This window comes from Notamacropus eugenii, chromosome 3 (genome assembly GCF_028372415.1).
Source record: "Notamacropus eugenii isolate mMacEug1 chromosome 3, mMacEug1.pri_v2, whole genome shotgun sequence".
Classification (NCBI taxonomy): domain Eukaryota; kingdom Metazoa; phylum Chordata; class Mammalia; order Diprotodontia; family Macropodidae; genus Notamacropus; species Notamacropus eugenii.
In genome coordinates this window covers 440,868,850-440,885,039 of record NC_092874.1, presented here as the reverse complement: position 1 = coordinate 440,885,039, position 16,190 = coordinate 440,868,850, and the positions used below count along the sequence as shown (strand labels likewise).

At 39.4% G+C, this 16,190-nt stretch overlaps 1 protein-coding gene across 1 annotated transcript in view; it reads left to right on the top strand.

The window, feature by feature from the left end:
- Window positions 1–4,271: 4,271 nt before the first annotated feature.
- Window positions 4,272–16,190, top strand: part of ARL8B (ARF like GTPase 8B) — a 46,341-nt gene continuing 34,422 nt past the window's right edge. Inside the window, exon 1 of the mRNA XM_072598612.1 lies at window positions 4,272–4,648. Coding sequence (XP_072454713.1) covers window positions 4,526–4,648 — 123 coding nt within the window. The 5' untranslated portion in view covers window positions 4,272–4,525. The remainder of the gene's footprint in view (window positions 4,649–16,190) is intronic.

The window sequence follows — 16,190 nt, the reverse complement described above, 5'->3', positions numbered from 1 at the left end:
ATGGAGAAAATGTTGATAAAGCAGATTCAACTTAAAAGTGTGTCCTGGTTGTATTTTATTCCCAAGAGAGCCAGTTGTTAAACATTTACCAGCACACTTCTGCTTCCAACAGGAAATTCTGTGATATTATACTCAATATATACTATATTGATAATATAATCAATATATGTTAAAATTGCAGCAGATGGTAGTGGAAAGAGCCCTGGAATCTGAGACCTTAATTTCAAATTCCAGCTCTAATACTCATTTCCTGTGTGACTTTGGACAAATTCATTTACTACTCTGGCCTTCAGCTTTTTATCTATAAAATGATGGGATTCAACTAGGTATATTCTAACGTCTAACATTAACACCTATGTTTAGTTAATAAATTCAGCAGTGGATACTTTGATGAACTTTTACTGATTGATCAATAATTCATAATTAGTCATCTCCTTTAAGAAAAAAAAGAACCAGGATTCTAGCATTAATTAAGAATTCATTTCCCTTAGTAGAATATAAATTCCTAGAGGGAAGCACCTGCTTATATCTGTGTAGTTAGTATAGGGGTGTTGAATTGAATGAATGATAGGATAGATTTAGAAAAGGTACTTCATAAATTGTTTAGTTCCAATCCCTTTGTCTTACACATGTGGAAACTTGGGCCTAGATAGGTTGGGTGACTTTCCTAATGTCTCACAGAAATCAAGCCAGGAGTTAAAAACAAAATTTTCTTTGGGGGGGAAGGCAAGTGGAGTTAAATGATTTGCTCAGGGTCACACAGCCAGCAAGTATCTGAGGTTGGATTTGAACTCAGGTCCTCCTGACTTCAGAGTTGGTACTGTATCCACTTCACCACCTAACTGCTCTGGGAGTCCCATGACTCTGAAACTAGAACTCTTCCCATGTACTACCTTTGGAGTACATGCAATAATACCAACAATTACAACAATTATAAAGCCCTTTAAAGTTTGCATGGTCTTTCCATACACTGTTTCATTCTGTCTTGTTCCTTTCTTTTAGGAACAAGGGCAAAGCCTTGGTACTTTGTGCCTTGTACTTTTCCTGAAGGAAAGACAAACTATATGTAAAACTGATTCTCATTTTCCTTAAAACAAATTCTATAGAGTGGTACCTCAAAATTTACTAAGATATTTCAGAAGGGAGTGAGTTCCTGGAATTACCCCAAAGTCTCAGGAGTTCTCCCCTGCAATCTTAATATGATTAATTTCTAAACTCCTGAATCTATCAAGATCTTTTTTTTTTTAGCAGTTCCACAACTTTGTCTGACTTTATTTCTGTGATTCCAACTTGACCAATGTTGAAATAACAGAAAAAAAAGTGACAGTTTTTTTTTTCTCTTTCTCTTTTGTTATAACCTAATCTCCCTCAGAAAGCTTAAAGTGGGAGGCTAGTCCTGCTTACTGGAATTTTTACTTCAAATATGAAAATTCATTCATTTCTCCCAATGTTCTAAACTCCCTGGCTACAGCCCTTATTAGTTTTTCTGGCTGGCTGCATTTTAAATCTTTCAAGGTAACAGAATCTAGCTCCCAACACAAACATTTTACAAACACAGAGACACAGGCACAGACAAAATGACAAGACAGATACAAACAGAACTGGTTCAGTAGAGGCATACAAGTTCCCCCCCTCCCCCACTGCATGCAGTTAGACACAAAGTTGCAATTTTATAGACACACAGAGAGGCCCTAATTTTACAAAGGCATGCAGAGAGGCCAGAGAGACCTGAAACAAATGGGGACACAGGAGGGGCCTTGAAGTTTTTCTCACAAAGAAAGGTGAATTCAATCAAAACTTGAGCCCAGAGGATTGGAGCAGGAACAAAGGTGGCAGATGAGGTGGGGGCGGGGGGAGGAAGTCAAACTCTGGAGAAATCTCTGGAGGCACCTAGTCAACTCCCGTTGGTACCAGAAAGTCCTCTTGGCCTGATTCCATCCAGTCCCACTTCTGACACAAATTAATCTCAACCAAACTGGAGCCTATCTCTAAACGGTGAGTGGTTGGGGCTGAGCAAAGCAGGATAAGGACAGGAGAGTCAGGGATCAAATGGAAGTTTAATTAATTTCAGAGTGAGGAAAATGCTTGCAAGCATAAGTCCACCTTCCTAAGAAGGAAAGCTTAACTTGCTGGGGCAGGGGTAGGGCTTATATACATGAAAACCACAAAGGGTCTGGACTACAACACAATCATTCTTAGGTCTTGAGTAAAATTCTCCCAACAGGCTTTTGGAAAGAGTTCCCAAGTTGATTGCCTCAAGGCTTGATGAGCCTTGAGGTCATTCAGTGGGGTACAAAACCAGAGTTAGCATGGCAGAAATAGGAATGCAGTATCTGCTTCAGTTCACTTGGCAGTTACAAGAAATAAGGATTGTGAGCATGTTAGCAGATGTGATGGAAGGCTTCAGATTGCAGCATGTCACTGGCTTCTGGCTCTCAGGTCCCTAGGAAATAGGGGGAAGCTCCAACAAATCTAAACAGTTACTGATTTACATGAAAATCATAAATCCCTCAGTGAACACCTGGTGTTGGTCAAAGTTGACAGAGGGTGAGATCATCCCTAGTATAAAAGATTGTTGTTATGCCAAGCTCAGGGCACAGCCTGCTCACTGGGCCTTGGCCTTGGGAAGCAGGGTGTCTCCACATATCTTGACAAGATCAATCACATGTTGTTGCCATAGCTCTTTAAAGTTTTCAAAGCATTTTCAAGATAACAACCCTATGAAGCTGAGAGTGCTATTTTGGAGGGGTTGGAATTGTTTTTTTGGTTTTTTTTTGAGTGGGTGGGGAGGAGAAAGGCTGAAGTGTGGAGTCCAGACCTGTGATTTTATCAGTTTCATACTCCTGGTGTGGAAACTCCTTCCCTTGGTACAAATCTGCAATTTTTTTGTAATCAAGCATCTTAGAGAGTTGTCTAGGAAATGGTTACATGTAGTCAGGATTTTTCAAAAGGCAGGACAGGACCTCAGGTCCTTACATGAAGACTTGTCCTCTACTCACTATGCTTTGCTAATTCTCAGTACAAACACAATCATTCCCCATTTTTACAAGGAAACTGAAGTTTTGTGAATTTATATGATTCTCCCATAATTACCTTGCTGGTAGGTAGGAGGGAGAGGTATATAGCCCTATCATTTAAAACCAGGGTAACATCCAGTCCGGTACATTTTAGTGGCAGCTAGGAGGTATAGTGGATAGAGCTTGGGCTCAAGAAGACTCGATTTAAATCCTGACTTAGACACTTATTAGCTGTGTGAGCGACTTTGGGCAAATCACTTAATCTCTTTCAACCTCAGTTTCCTCATCTGCAAGATGTGGATCATAATGGCACATAATGGATGGCTGTGAGAACTAAATGAAATAGTACATAACATAATTATGCAAATAATATATAATTTATAAATAATATATTATTATTTTATTTAATATTAATATACTATATATTACATATAATATATACAAATATAATACATAACTTCATAAATAACAAACGATACAACTTTGCAAACAAATAGTATATCAAATAACTTTGCAAATGATTAATAATACAATTTACAACTGCAAATAACAAATAGCATAACTTCGGGAACCTTAATGAACTCTATAAATACTAGCCTTTTTTTTTAATACTAAGAAAGTGCTGTGGGGAAAAGCACCGTATTGTTGTTTTTTCATTTCTTTGATGGTCTTTTTAAAATTCCATTTCTCCATAATATCTTTTATGAACAAGGAATTACTTGGGGGCACTTTATTTTTTTTCAGTTAAATACATATTTTTTTCTTTCCTTTGTCTTCCCTTCTCCACGCCCCCCCCCCCCCCATTCCCCAGCTCGTCCAGGAAAAAAATCGAAAAAGAAAACATTGTAACAAATATTCCTAGTCACCCTGGCCACACCCACCGGTGCCGCTAGGCAGGAATGCAATTTGCAACAATGTCTCCAAAGTTACTTAAGCGGCCGGCCTGGGACGCTGGCCGCAGGAACAGTCCTGGGCGGTTTTGCTGTCTGGACCTCCGCTGCCTTCTCCTCCTCCATCAGCTTAAGTCAACTGCAAGTCACGTCATCATCTGGATGTCACGGTCCTCTTCGAGAGCGAAGGACAAACACAAAAACACAACAAAAGGGAGCGGGGCAGGAACCAAGCGAGCGACCGCTCTCCCTGGGAGAGTTAGGATGGGATGATTGACAGGAGCTCGCGCTAGGACTCTCTCCGTGGGGCGGGACGGACCCGCAGAACGGCTTTCGGGCCTCCCGGGACGGGGCTGTCCGGCAGGGGGCGCTGTGGGCTCCGAGGCAGGCGCTCGGGCGCAGGCGTGCCGCTCTCTCCGTGCGTGCAGGCCGGCGGGGCGTGGAGGGGAGGCCGAGTCATATGACCGCTCTCTCGGCTTCCTGGCTCCGGCCGCCGCCGCCGCCGCCTCTGCGCGTCTCGCTGTGTGTGTCCCCGTCGGCGTCGCTCCCCGGGGCCGGCCGAGCCGTTGGCGTGGGGGGTCCGTGTCGCTCGCGTGGAAGCTGCCCGCCCCCGCCATCATGCTGGCGCTCATCTCCCGGCTCCTGGACTGGTTCCGCTCGCTCTTCTGGAAGGAGGAGATGGAGCTGACGTTGGTGGGGCTGCAGTACTCGGGCAAGACCACCTTCGTCAATGTCATCGCGGTGAGCGCCCCCCCCCCGGGGGAGGGGGAGGGGCGGACACACGCCAGGCCCCGGCGCCCAGTACTCAGTAGGCGCCTGCTGAATGCGGGTGGGGGCCCCAGCACTCCTGCACGGCCCGGCCCCCGCAGCCCTTTAATCCTCGCCCTCTGCTACTTGATGCCCGGGGTTGCCGTCCTCTCTGGGCCTGTGGGAGTGGGGGAGGGATGCTAGCTCTACTTGGATTAAGCGCCTACTGTGTGCCGTCCAGCTCCCGTGCAAAAGACGCTGCCCGCCGTCTAATGGGGAGGGGGCCGGGGCCGGTGCGAGCATCCTTGCACTAGCAGAACGCGGTGTATAGACGAGATCGAGACTGTAAATTGGAGTAATTAGCAGAGGGAGGGCACTAGCTTAAAGGGGGGGGGGGGAGTCGAGACATGCTCCTCGTAATAAAGGGGGGGTTTTAGCAGAACTTGAAGGGAGCCCGGAGTCCGAGATGAGGAGGGAGAGGATGGCAGTAAGAACGCTGGGTCAGTAAAGGCAGAGGTTTAAAGGTCTCCGCTTTCGTGGAAATTGGAAGATAAAAAAGTCTGCTGTAGGAAAAAAGATTGCTGAAGGAAGAGGGTGTGGGACCTGGGGGAGGAGGGAGCGTAGGTGGAGCCTGCTCATCCCTGGGTGGCCTCCCACTGCTCGGGTGGGTACCTCCAGGAGCAGCCTCTGGGAGGTAGTTACCTCTGAGCCGTCGTGTGTAGGAACGGAAGAATGCTGATTGTGAAGTTGATGATTTGGGGGTGGGGGGAAGGCAGAGGAATGAATGTTGGGCCCAGAAGTTGGGGTCATTGGATCCTAAGGGCCAGGTGCTTGAGCTTTGGGAGATTCTTGAAGGAAACAGTAGTAGACCTGGCACTTCTCAGCCGGCTTTAGAAATCGCCATTTGACAGGACGCAAGCTGCCCAACTGGTTTGGCAACAACAATGATTCAGTAGTTCCTCTCCTAGGTTGAAGAAGCTAGGTAACCTGTGACTCTTAATCATTCCTGTTGCCGGATTACTGCAAAGACTAACCCTTGGGGAATTCAGCAGCTAGCTGAAATTAAAGCATAGCCTTTCAGTATATGAAGGCAGTTCTTAGAACCCAAGAATTCGAGTTCCTTTGAGGGAATTACTATTGCCAGCAGGAGTAATGGTCACATTTTTTTAAAAGCTCATTTTATAGTGATAACAGTTACTTTTAAAATTTGAAATAATCATCGCTGTTTATTGTACACGTATATCTGTGTCTATATTGTACATACATATCTGTGTATTAATGCCATTCTATATCTATATATCTATATCTTGATGCCATTCAAATGAGTAAAGAGGAATAAACATTTAGGTTATTTAGAAGACTAATAGTTGCACAAAATTTAAGTGTGATGTAAAAAAAAAGATGAAGCTTTAGGCCAGCTGAAAATAGATTAATCCTTTTTTGGCTCTTTTGATCATCCTAACTTTGTTTCGATTGTAACAGATGAAAATTGGAGTTTACTTTGTAACCCTTTGCAGAAAGGCCTATTACTCATGTGGTACTTTTTTTGCCAAAGAAACAACAGCTAACTTTTGAAAGTCTTAAGAAAGCTTCTTATATCTCTGAAGATTTTTTTTTCTTTATGAATGCTGGTGATATTCTGTATAGGCATTTCATACAAAAGCAAGGCAATTTTAGAAAAAATATCCAGGGAATCGCTCCTTTTTCAGTTCTCAGTTGACTTTTTTTTTTTTTAGCCGATTGGTTGACCCTTAATGGTATCCTGTACTTTGATAGAAGAGCATTTTATAATATTTCAAAATCTCTTGAATGAGGTTGGAATTCTCCAAATAAAATTAATCAGTCGAATGCTTTCAGTGTTATACTATATAGTCTTTGGATACTATTGATATACAGTGTTCTGAGATAAAATGTGGCCTGTAACTTTAGCTCATACTAAAATTTTTTCTTTAAACAAGGAGACCTTATTAAACTTCATGTAAAGCATGAAACTTAATATCAAAAATTAATTTTAGAACTTTTATTTCAAAGGACAATTTCATATTAAAACAATTTATTTACTCTTTCAGACATATAAAAATAACTTTAGGAATCTATGTATGTTCTGTGATTTTTAATAAGTTGAATTTTTAGACTTTAGACTTAAATACAGATGTTTAGACCATAGTATGTCTTTAGTGAAAATTGAATGTTTAGTCTAATCCATCAATCCTGTATTAATTACTTGCTACTCACAAGACTTAAATGCTTTAGTTGAAGCTAATTATCATTTTGGAGTCATTAAACTTCCAGATCAACTTTTAGTTCAATAAAAATAATGTTGCTTTAATTGGTAATCCTTTAAATAAAATTATTTTTTTTTTTTGATAAAGGTGAAATGTTTATAAGCCTTATTATTGATTGTAAAGGCAGGGCATTAATATAGTTAGAGCAGAGTTTCTTAACTTTTTTTGTGTGTCATGGACCCCTTGGGTAGTTTGATGGAGCCTAGGGGATCCCTCCTCAGAGTTAGGTTTTTAAATGTGTAAAATAAAACACATAGGATTGCAAAGGGAAACAATTTGCATTGAAATACGTTTACTTAAAAAAAAACAAAAATAAGAAGTTAGACCTTAGGGTAAGAACCTCTGAGTTAGAGGGAGATTCAGAATTTAGGAGATTAAGAATTTAAAAATGGAAATTTTTACAAATGTAGTCTAACCATTTTCCTTCTATACAGAGAAAAGTTTTATTGCTCTCTGCGTTTCCTAATGAAGGTATTAAGAAATGAAAGACTCCTAAACTCAAAGGCAATGCAAAGTCTTCTGTTGAAACAGTTATTGCACAATAACATCATGTGCTCTCTTTATAGTGGGATGTGTGTGATGTATGTTGAGTAATCTCCATTTAATTATAATTCTTGTATTATTAGGAATTTTATGGGGTTCACAAATTCCTTATGAAGTATGTGTTTAATGGGAGAGCCTTGTGTACTCTACAAATTCTGTAAGCTTTCATTTGTGCCTCCCTTAGCCCTTTGATAAATATTGGAGTTTTTTAATCTTGCACAAGTTTCCTTTGTGTCTGTGGTGTAGCTGAATTTGAACTTTCAAGATGGATCTTTCTTCAAACATTCTATACAATTTGACTTTGAGTGAAGCGATAGGACATTTCTGTTTTTGCTTTTATACTACAGAAGTTGTGTGAAGTGTTAGGTAAATCTGCAAACTAGTTGCAGTGATGGACTGCTTTCCATACCCTTTTGTTGCTGTTCAGTTTCAGTCATGTTCAGTTTGGGGTTTTCTTGGCAAAGATACTGGAATGGTTTGCCATTTCCTTCTTTAATTCATTTTACAGATGAGGAAACTGAGGCAAACAGGATTAAGTGACTTGCTCAGAGTCATACAGTTGAGTGTCTGAGGCTGCATTTGACCTCAAGTCTTTCTTCCAGGCATGATGCTCTGCCTACTGTATCACCTAAGCTGCTCACTAAACTTACTAGACATTTTAAATCCTTTGATTTCCACAGTTAGTGGAAAGCCTAGAGAGGCCATTCTGAAAAGATTTAAGGAAGAGAATAGGTAGTTCCTATTAGAATATTATGAATAGAAATTTACTGAATATATTTGAATTACTGTTATTCTCTCCTTAAAGCCACAATTAACTATAGATTGAATAGTTTGCTCAGTTTTTTCATCAGAAAAATGATAAAAGCCATTTTTAAAGAAAATCCCTTTTAAGTAACATGTACAAATCCAGAGGCAACTAAAGAGTGCAATGTTGATGGGAGTGTAAGATGTTGTTGGCTTATGCCAGAGATTCAGGATGTTGTTGCTTATGGATATCCTGAAATCTGCAGTGAGGAGCTTTAGGACTCTGAAACCTCTAGCTACAAGTTGGCTTGCTCTTTGGAACTTTCCTAGCAATTAGGGGAATATGTATAGGGCTAGAAGACGCTTTAGAGATCCTCTAGTGCAAGGGTTCTTCACCTGTGACCCAGGAACTTGTTTGTGCAATATTTTGATAACTGTTTCAGTGTAATTGATTTTCTTTTCATTCCTTTGTATTTTCTTTTATGCATTTAAAACAAATCTGAGAAAGCATCTTTAGGCTTCACCAGATTTGCAGAGGGGGTACTTTACCTAAGAGAAGTCAAGGCCTGTCTTGACTTCTGATTATACAGTTGGGCACATTTAGGCCTGGACAAGGAATGTGATTCTCCTCAACTGAGAACGCTAAGCCAGGGTTCTGACCCAGTTCTCATCCAACCTCTAGCATGCTGCCTCTCAGTGCATGCACTTTTCTTTTACTTCATGTTACAGTTATTTTTGTTCATGTGCCCATTTCTGTCCTAGAGTGGAAGCTCCTTGAAGGCCAGTAGCATATAACTTATCTCTGAGGTTCCTTCAGCATTGACAGGAGATGTCCCACTCTGCTTTTGTATGGGCCCCACTGCTGGATGTGCTGGAAAGACAAAACAAGACTGTAACAGCCCTTGTCCCCAAGGGGTTTAGCTCAGTTTTATTCACCTACTGGCTTGTCTTTTGTATTGACATGTTTTCTAGCCTATCAGTGAAACTGAAGAGCTGATTAAAAAAAGAAGGCTTTTATTGCATTTAAAATTATTACCTTCCTTAAAGAGGTTATTTCAAAGCCTATTGTACCTTGTAAGTTGCCCCAAATTACATTAAATGGATTATCTATTGAACATCAATTAAAAATTCATGACTTCTGTAGGAAATAAAATTAGTATTTAGGAAATTTTGCCATTTAGGTGGTTGAGTAGACTTTGCTCTTATAAGGTTAGACTAGATTTGCCATTGAACTTTTCAACTTTAGGATAAAATTTACTTGTTTTTCTGGGAGAAAGCCCAATAGCAGAACACTAAATATTTTTGGATTTATAGAGAATATCCCTCTTCTGTGTCAAATTGATTGTTCTAAAGCTTGTTATTAGTAAGTTTAGGGCTATAAAATGGAACATATTCTTTTCCCAGTTTCTTTGTTAAGCTGGCAAACAATCAGTGTAAATATAACTTATTCTGTCTAGTTGTTGTGACACTGTATTAGCATTAATTGATTTAAAAATTATTAGTGCACTAGACTGGATTAGTTTAACTTTTAGAACTGCAATATTACTGTCTTCATCCCTTATCTGACTTTACACTGTTTGGTGGAGACTAGAGCATCACTCTGACTGACTTGGGGATCCACAGTAAGAGCATCTGTAGTTTTTGATGAATTCCAAGCAGTTTCACAAAGCAGACCTGATTTCTGAAAATATTTGGGATTATTATGCTAATCTTTCATATACTGTCCTTGAGTGATGCCATATGATTGGGAATCTTGCAATACCATTATCTCTGAAGGATTAAATTATGGGCCAGTGAGTGACATTGGAGAAATTCATGGTGGGCAATAAACAAGCTGTATAATGTTACTGTGGAAGAATTGTACATCAGGTGGAATGTCAAAAGATATCTGAGAGCTGTACAACCTGAAAAGGAAGGAGCTAGTCACGTGTGGGGTGTGAAGTTTAACGGGTAGGCAGCCTTTGTGCTCTATTGGTATCCTTACGAAAGGAGAGATCTGAGGAAGAGCACCCAGCGTGTTGGACGGATCTCTTACAGAGGATTTAACCAAGGAATGAAGAGGATGAGGAGACCCGTGGCTGTGCTATAGTCTGTAGCCCTCAGGGAAGTGCCCACCTCAGTGAGGTAAAAAAGCATCGATGCAAATAGTTATTTTTAATTGGTGCTAGAGTATTACTTGACTACTGCATTTGACTCTACAAATAAATTAATATTTTGGGAGTGGAAACATATTTCTCTTCCGAATTAAGAGGAACAACGTGGACTTATGTATAAAAGCATTTAGATTTAAATGACACACTTTAGATACTCATTTAAATAGATTTAGATACTTCTTCCCAAGGTATGTTTGAATCTGCATTAAAATCTTGTTTTGGGTTAAAGTTTTTAGGTTCAGGTTTCAGTTTCTTTAAGTAAAAACCCAAGCGCTCCATTTTGTTACACTGTTAAGCTTACACCATTTCTTAAATTAGATATGGCTCTTGTGTATGGATCTGATTTCAGCATTTGACCAGCCTTTTTCAACAAGATGATATTCCTTTTGATGTCCTGCAGTGCACAGGTCTTTTTGTTTTGTTTTTAGTTTAAAAATCAGTTTTTGTATTCTCTTAAAAATAATCCGGTTTTCCTGTTCTCCTTCCTTCTTTAAATAATTTCTGATGAAAGAGGCTTCAGACACTAGATCTCTCTTTGCATTTGGAAGTTTCTCTTCATGTGAAGGGATGAAAAACGTCCTTTAATACTAAAGAGCCTGTGTTGCCGTAACCTAATTTCTATAGCATTATGAGGTGATTGGTAAAGATGATACTTGCTGGCTCTTATTGAAGGCTTTTTTGCCAGTTAAGATAGAGTTGCTTTAAGGACATAGGAATTTTTATCTTGAGCCTCATAATTTGAGCTTGTGAAGATTCTGTGAGAAGATATATTTGGAAATTGTTGAACAATAATGAGAATCGTTTGGATTCTCTTGAACATATAACTCTTGACAGTTTAGGTTGGTGTTTTTTTTACTGCATTTACCTTTTAGGTTTATGAATTGGATTATTTTGGTTTATTTTTAATTCAGAAATTTCTGAACATGCATAAAGTTAACACTGGGTAATTTGCAAAGGACAAATTATACTTCAAGGCTGTGATAGTAATTTGTGTGAGGTACATAATTATACATAAATTTGATTATCTAAGAGGATAAAATAAGACTTGATATACTTATTGGAAATGTACTATTGTAATAATGGCTTGTTTTAATGAATATTTTCTCTGAATTGAAGTAGGGAAGTAGAAAATTCTCATTTTTCCATTGGCTGGTTGTAAGGATTTAGGAAAAGTGATTTAAACTGTAACCCTTACACTTCATTTGTAAATAATTGATAATCTAGCTAATTAAGATTTTATTAATAATGACTTCACTTGGAGGACCTGTAATTATGCTCATTTGGTATCTCTGGGAAGAAGTAGAAAAATCTTGTCTTCATCAGTAAAATCATAGATTCATCAGGGTGTCAATACTGTGTGATTTCAGACACTGGCTATGAAACCAGCACATCTCTTTTAAAGGGCAGCCAAGATGAAGTAGAATTTGAATAAGTTTCTTATTTAACAAATGTTTTTGTGTCAACACTAGTGCCTAAGGTAGACTGTATTTCAGAGTCCATGCTGGAAAGGGAAAGGCACTTGGAGGTACTTCACTGAACCTGTAGAATTTAGATTCTACAGAGAAGTGGGCTTTTGTGTTTGTTTTTGATATAAGCATAACTTTTGAGAAGAGAATAATGTTGAGAATTTATTGGGAAAAAAAACCCACCTCCCAGAACAGCTATTTCAAGGAATACTGAATAGATCTCAACAACCTTTGTATTTTTGTAGTATTCCTGATGAAGTCTTTGTGCTCAAGCCCAATTCCAGTAATGCCCCAGCTTCCTGTGTAGGTGAGCTTGGGTAATTGAAGGATGTGATGCTAGAGCAGATGATGTGGCTGGGCCAGAACCCTGAGTTTGTTGTCAAGGCCGCAGAGGCTCTGCATCCAAAAGGTGATGGACATTTTCAGCAATCGCAGTTCATGAAGACGGTTTACTAAGGTGTGGAGAGGATGAGATTTGCATTAATGGAAAGAGTTAAGTACATACATGAAGTCATTCTTCTTTGAAGTACTGAAGGTACTTAGTAGCCATGTTCTCTTAGGAAAGTCGCTAAAACCTCCTAGAGCCTCAGTTCTTCATCCAAAAATCATGCTTGTGGTACAAATATCAAAAGATAATTTGTAAGACTCAAAGGAGACGTGTGTATGTATATATGTGAGCAGATAGGGTGTGTGTGTGTGTGTATGTATGTATGTGTATATGTATGTGTGTGTATGTGTGTAAATATTGCTTCACAAATCCTAAATCACTGTAGAAATGTCTGTTATTAAACTACTGAGAAAGCCCTTTTCCAACCCACCGAACAAAAATTGTTGAGACTCTTCAAGAGGCAGCAATTGTTTTATACCTTTAAACCTTAAGACACTTTACCACCTTTGCCTAAATAAATCTCTCTAGTTAGTAGGAAGCAAAACTAGAGTGTATGTAAATTTGATACATATGGGACCCTTTCTGGCTTGTGTTCCCTGTTGTCTGTCCTTGGAGTTTAAATTCTACATTAAATCCTGTGATTACTGAGTTCTTTTTTTTTTTCCCCAGTTAAAACAAATTTTGTATTTGTAGTGTGCCCGTGCAAATTAACAATATTTATGCCCTTTTAAAATGGCATATATTAGAAAAGAAATCAGGAGAGGTGAGAGAGCTAGCATTTCTATATAGTCCTTTAGTGTTTGCCAAGAGCTTTTAAAATATGATCTCATGTGATCCTCACAACAAGGAAGTCGTGTTATCTCCGTTTTATAGGTGGGGTATAAAGGTAAATGGTCTTGGCCAGGGTCACATAGCTTATAAATGCCTAACAGCATATTGACCCTCAAAAGATCAGTAGGTTTCATTCTCCATCCAGTGGCTTTAAAAAAGTTCAAAAGATGTGAAACATTGACTTGAGATGTGTTAGTCTCATTGACTTACCAATCACTGCTTTTGTTTCAGAGTGCAGGAGATGATTTACTTGGTTTTTAGGGCTATGTTATGAAGTCTGCTGAGGAACTGGTATCAGTCAGCAGACCCTGTGTTGGTAGGGACAGCCATTGCAGGCTCTGAAACTGGCAGCCTAGTGAGTGAATGCTGATAAGCTAGCCTACTGGAACTGATGGGATGCTTGGGTGCATGTGCTTGGGCCCCAATTCTAAACTCATTTCTCTTTAAAAAAATCACATTTCTCCCTCTCCACAAAATACTATCACAGGCAGTTTCTCCCCAGCCCAAGGACACAACCTGCCATACCAAGAACCATTATCTCCCTACCTGCTATGGTAGCCAGTTACACCCATAGAACTCATTAGTTTGAGCCAGCTGTGTATTGGGTCATAACGACATTTACTACTCACTGAGCTGTCTTATGTATCCTAGACTTAGATATACCTATACTCCCTTACATTTATCTTGTCTAACAAAACATTCCATTTCCATTGGCTGGTTGTAAGGATTTAGGAAAAGTGATTTAAACTGTAACCCTTACACTTCATTTGTAAATAATTGATAATCTAGCTAATTAAGATTTTATTAATAATGACTTCACTTGGAGGACCTGTAATTATGCTCATTGCAGGCTCTGAAACTGGCAGCCTAGTGAGTGCTGATAAGCTAGCCTACTGGAACTGATGGGATGCTTGGGTGCATGTGCTTGGGCCCCAATTCTAAACTCATTTCTCTTAAAAAAAATCACATTTCTCCCTCTCCACAAAATACTATCACAGGCAGTTTCTCCCCAGCCCTGGAATTTCTGAGCCAGCCCTGACTGCTAGTTGACTTAGTGACATTTCAGGCCTAAAACTACACCTCCAGGTAGCCCCGCCTTGGGCTATTTTCTGATGAATTTTGGGTAAAATACCTGCCCAGTAGATACCAAAAGTGCATATTCCTTTAAGAACTTACTACTCCTTAACCACTCCCTAATCCCACCCCAAAACACCTTAGTTAGTATATTTGACACAACTGAAACTATAGAATATCCTATATAAACTTTCCCTGTACCCCTCTAAGGTTGCAGGTTCCCTAAGAACTTTTGCCCGCTGAAAAGCGAGACAAATCTTTACCTTGACCTCAACAATGCTTGAGTCCATGAATTCTTCTCCAGATGACCTGCCTCTGGTACCCTGGTCTTTGTGGGGGTCTCATCACCCCCCTTCCAGCCCTCATCAGAACCACCACCACCCTCAGTGTTCCTCTTTGATAAGACCCTTCAGGGTGCCAGGGCCTAGGAGAAACTGGAGGTGTGAGGGATGAGTTCTAGGTGCTCCCTTTCTCAGTGAAGGGAGTGTCTTCTTGAATGATCGGATTACTGATACTTAAGGATTTTAAGTCTTGTTTGTCTGTGCCCCAAAATGAAGACTGAAGAAGTCATTAATTTAAATTATATTCTTCAGGAATTCTAGATAAAGATAATAATAATACTAATTAGCATTTTATAGTTCTGTAAGGTTTACAGAGCATTGAAACATCTCATTTTATCCTCACAACTGTGGGGGGGGGGCTGTTATTATCCCCATTTTAGAGATGATACTGAGGCAGACAGTGGTGAAGTGACTTGCCTGGGGTCACATGTGTACTCTGGTCTTCCTGACTCCAGTGCTCTATGCCTTGTGTGAAGACTATGAACTTAACATGCCTCATTTGCTTGCAGACTTGGCAGATTTTTAAAAATTAGATTTTAATAGCAATAGTCTCATCTTCTAGCAAACATGGGGCTAGCTTGAATTTGAATGCTGCCCTTTCACAGAAGACCATTTTGACATATTTGTCTATTTTAAACTTAAAGGTTGTCAGTGCCTGGGATTTTTCTGAGTTTCTTTAAGTCTTAGGTCTTTGAATTTTGATATCCTCCATTTACTTATTTTCCTACTACTCAGATCATAGTTAGCACGCTTAGTTAGCTGGAAGATTGTTGCATGACCCTAGTTCTTTTCATACCTGGTTTGTTTGTGTTTTTCTGTTTAATTATCTGGATCCTGGAAGCTTGCTGCCATTACTTTGTGTTCTTTACTGCTTAAAAAGAGTGGGCCTGTGCTCTAATGGGTTACTGTAAAGCATTTGGTTTAGCTCCTTATAATTGTACCCTTATTGATTGTGACACTGTTGATAGTGTTGTCATTTAGCCTGTTTACATGTGCAGTTAGAGCTGAGTTAAAATGCTCTGACTTAGTTTCGGGGACCTGATTCTGTTCTAGGGTCTTGGAGGTCACAGTTTGATTTGCCCATGGATTTAGAAGTCATGTGCCCACTGAGAACAGCCACCTTGGTTTTAAATGGTCCCCTAGAGAAGAACAGCTCGGGACTTGTGTTTGCACATTCTGGTTTCCTTTATATCTTTAACTTGTCTACTTCTAATTTCATTTGGCTTTTGGTAGCATCCTTATATTCCAGTCTCATAAAGGTTGTACTATTAACAATCCAGATTTCCTACTTTAACTTTAAATGCTTCCTCATTAGTAAATTTTTATATTTATGGCAACAAAGTTTTTGGAGAATGGGGTCGGTTTGGGAAGTGTGGATTTTTGTTTCTATTGGTAGCTGAATTTTGTTAACCAGCTTTCTACCTGGTAGAAAGACTGCTGATTTGTTCTGAGATAATTTGTTTCAGTGATTCAAAGTGGAATGCAGTATTAAGCTATTGAGAATTCTTGTCATAGAACTGTGACTTATTTAATAACATGGGATGGTTTCTCTTCATTATGTAGAGTGGGAACCTCTAGGATCTTTCATTCCTTTGATAATTTCATTTCATCATTGTTAATGATAATGATAAATTCATTTCATTGATAATGAACCTTCTCAACCTTCCAGTTGAGAAAACTCCTGTTGCCAGTTTATGTTGTGACTTCAAAC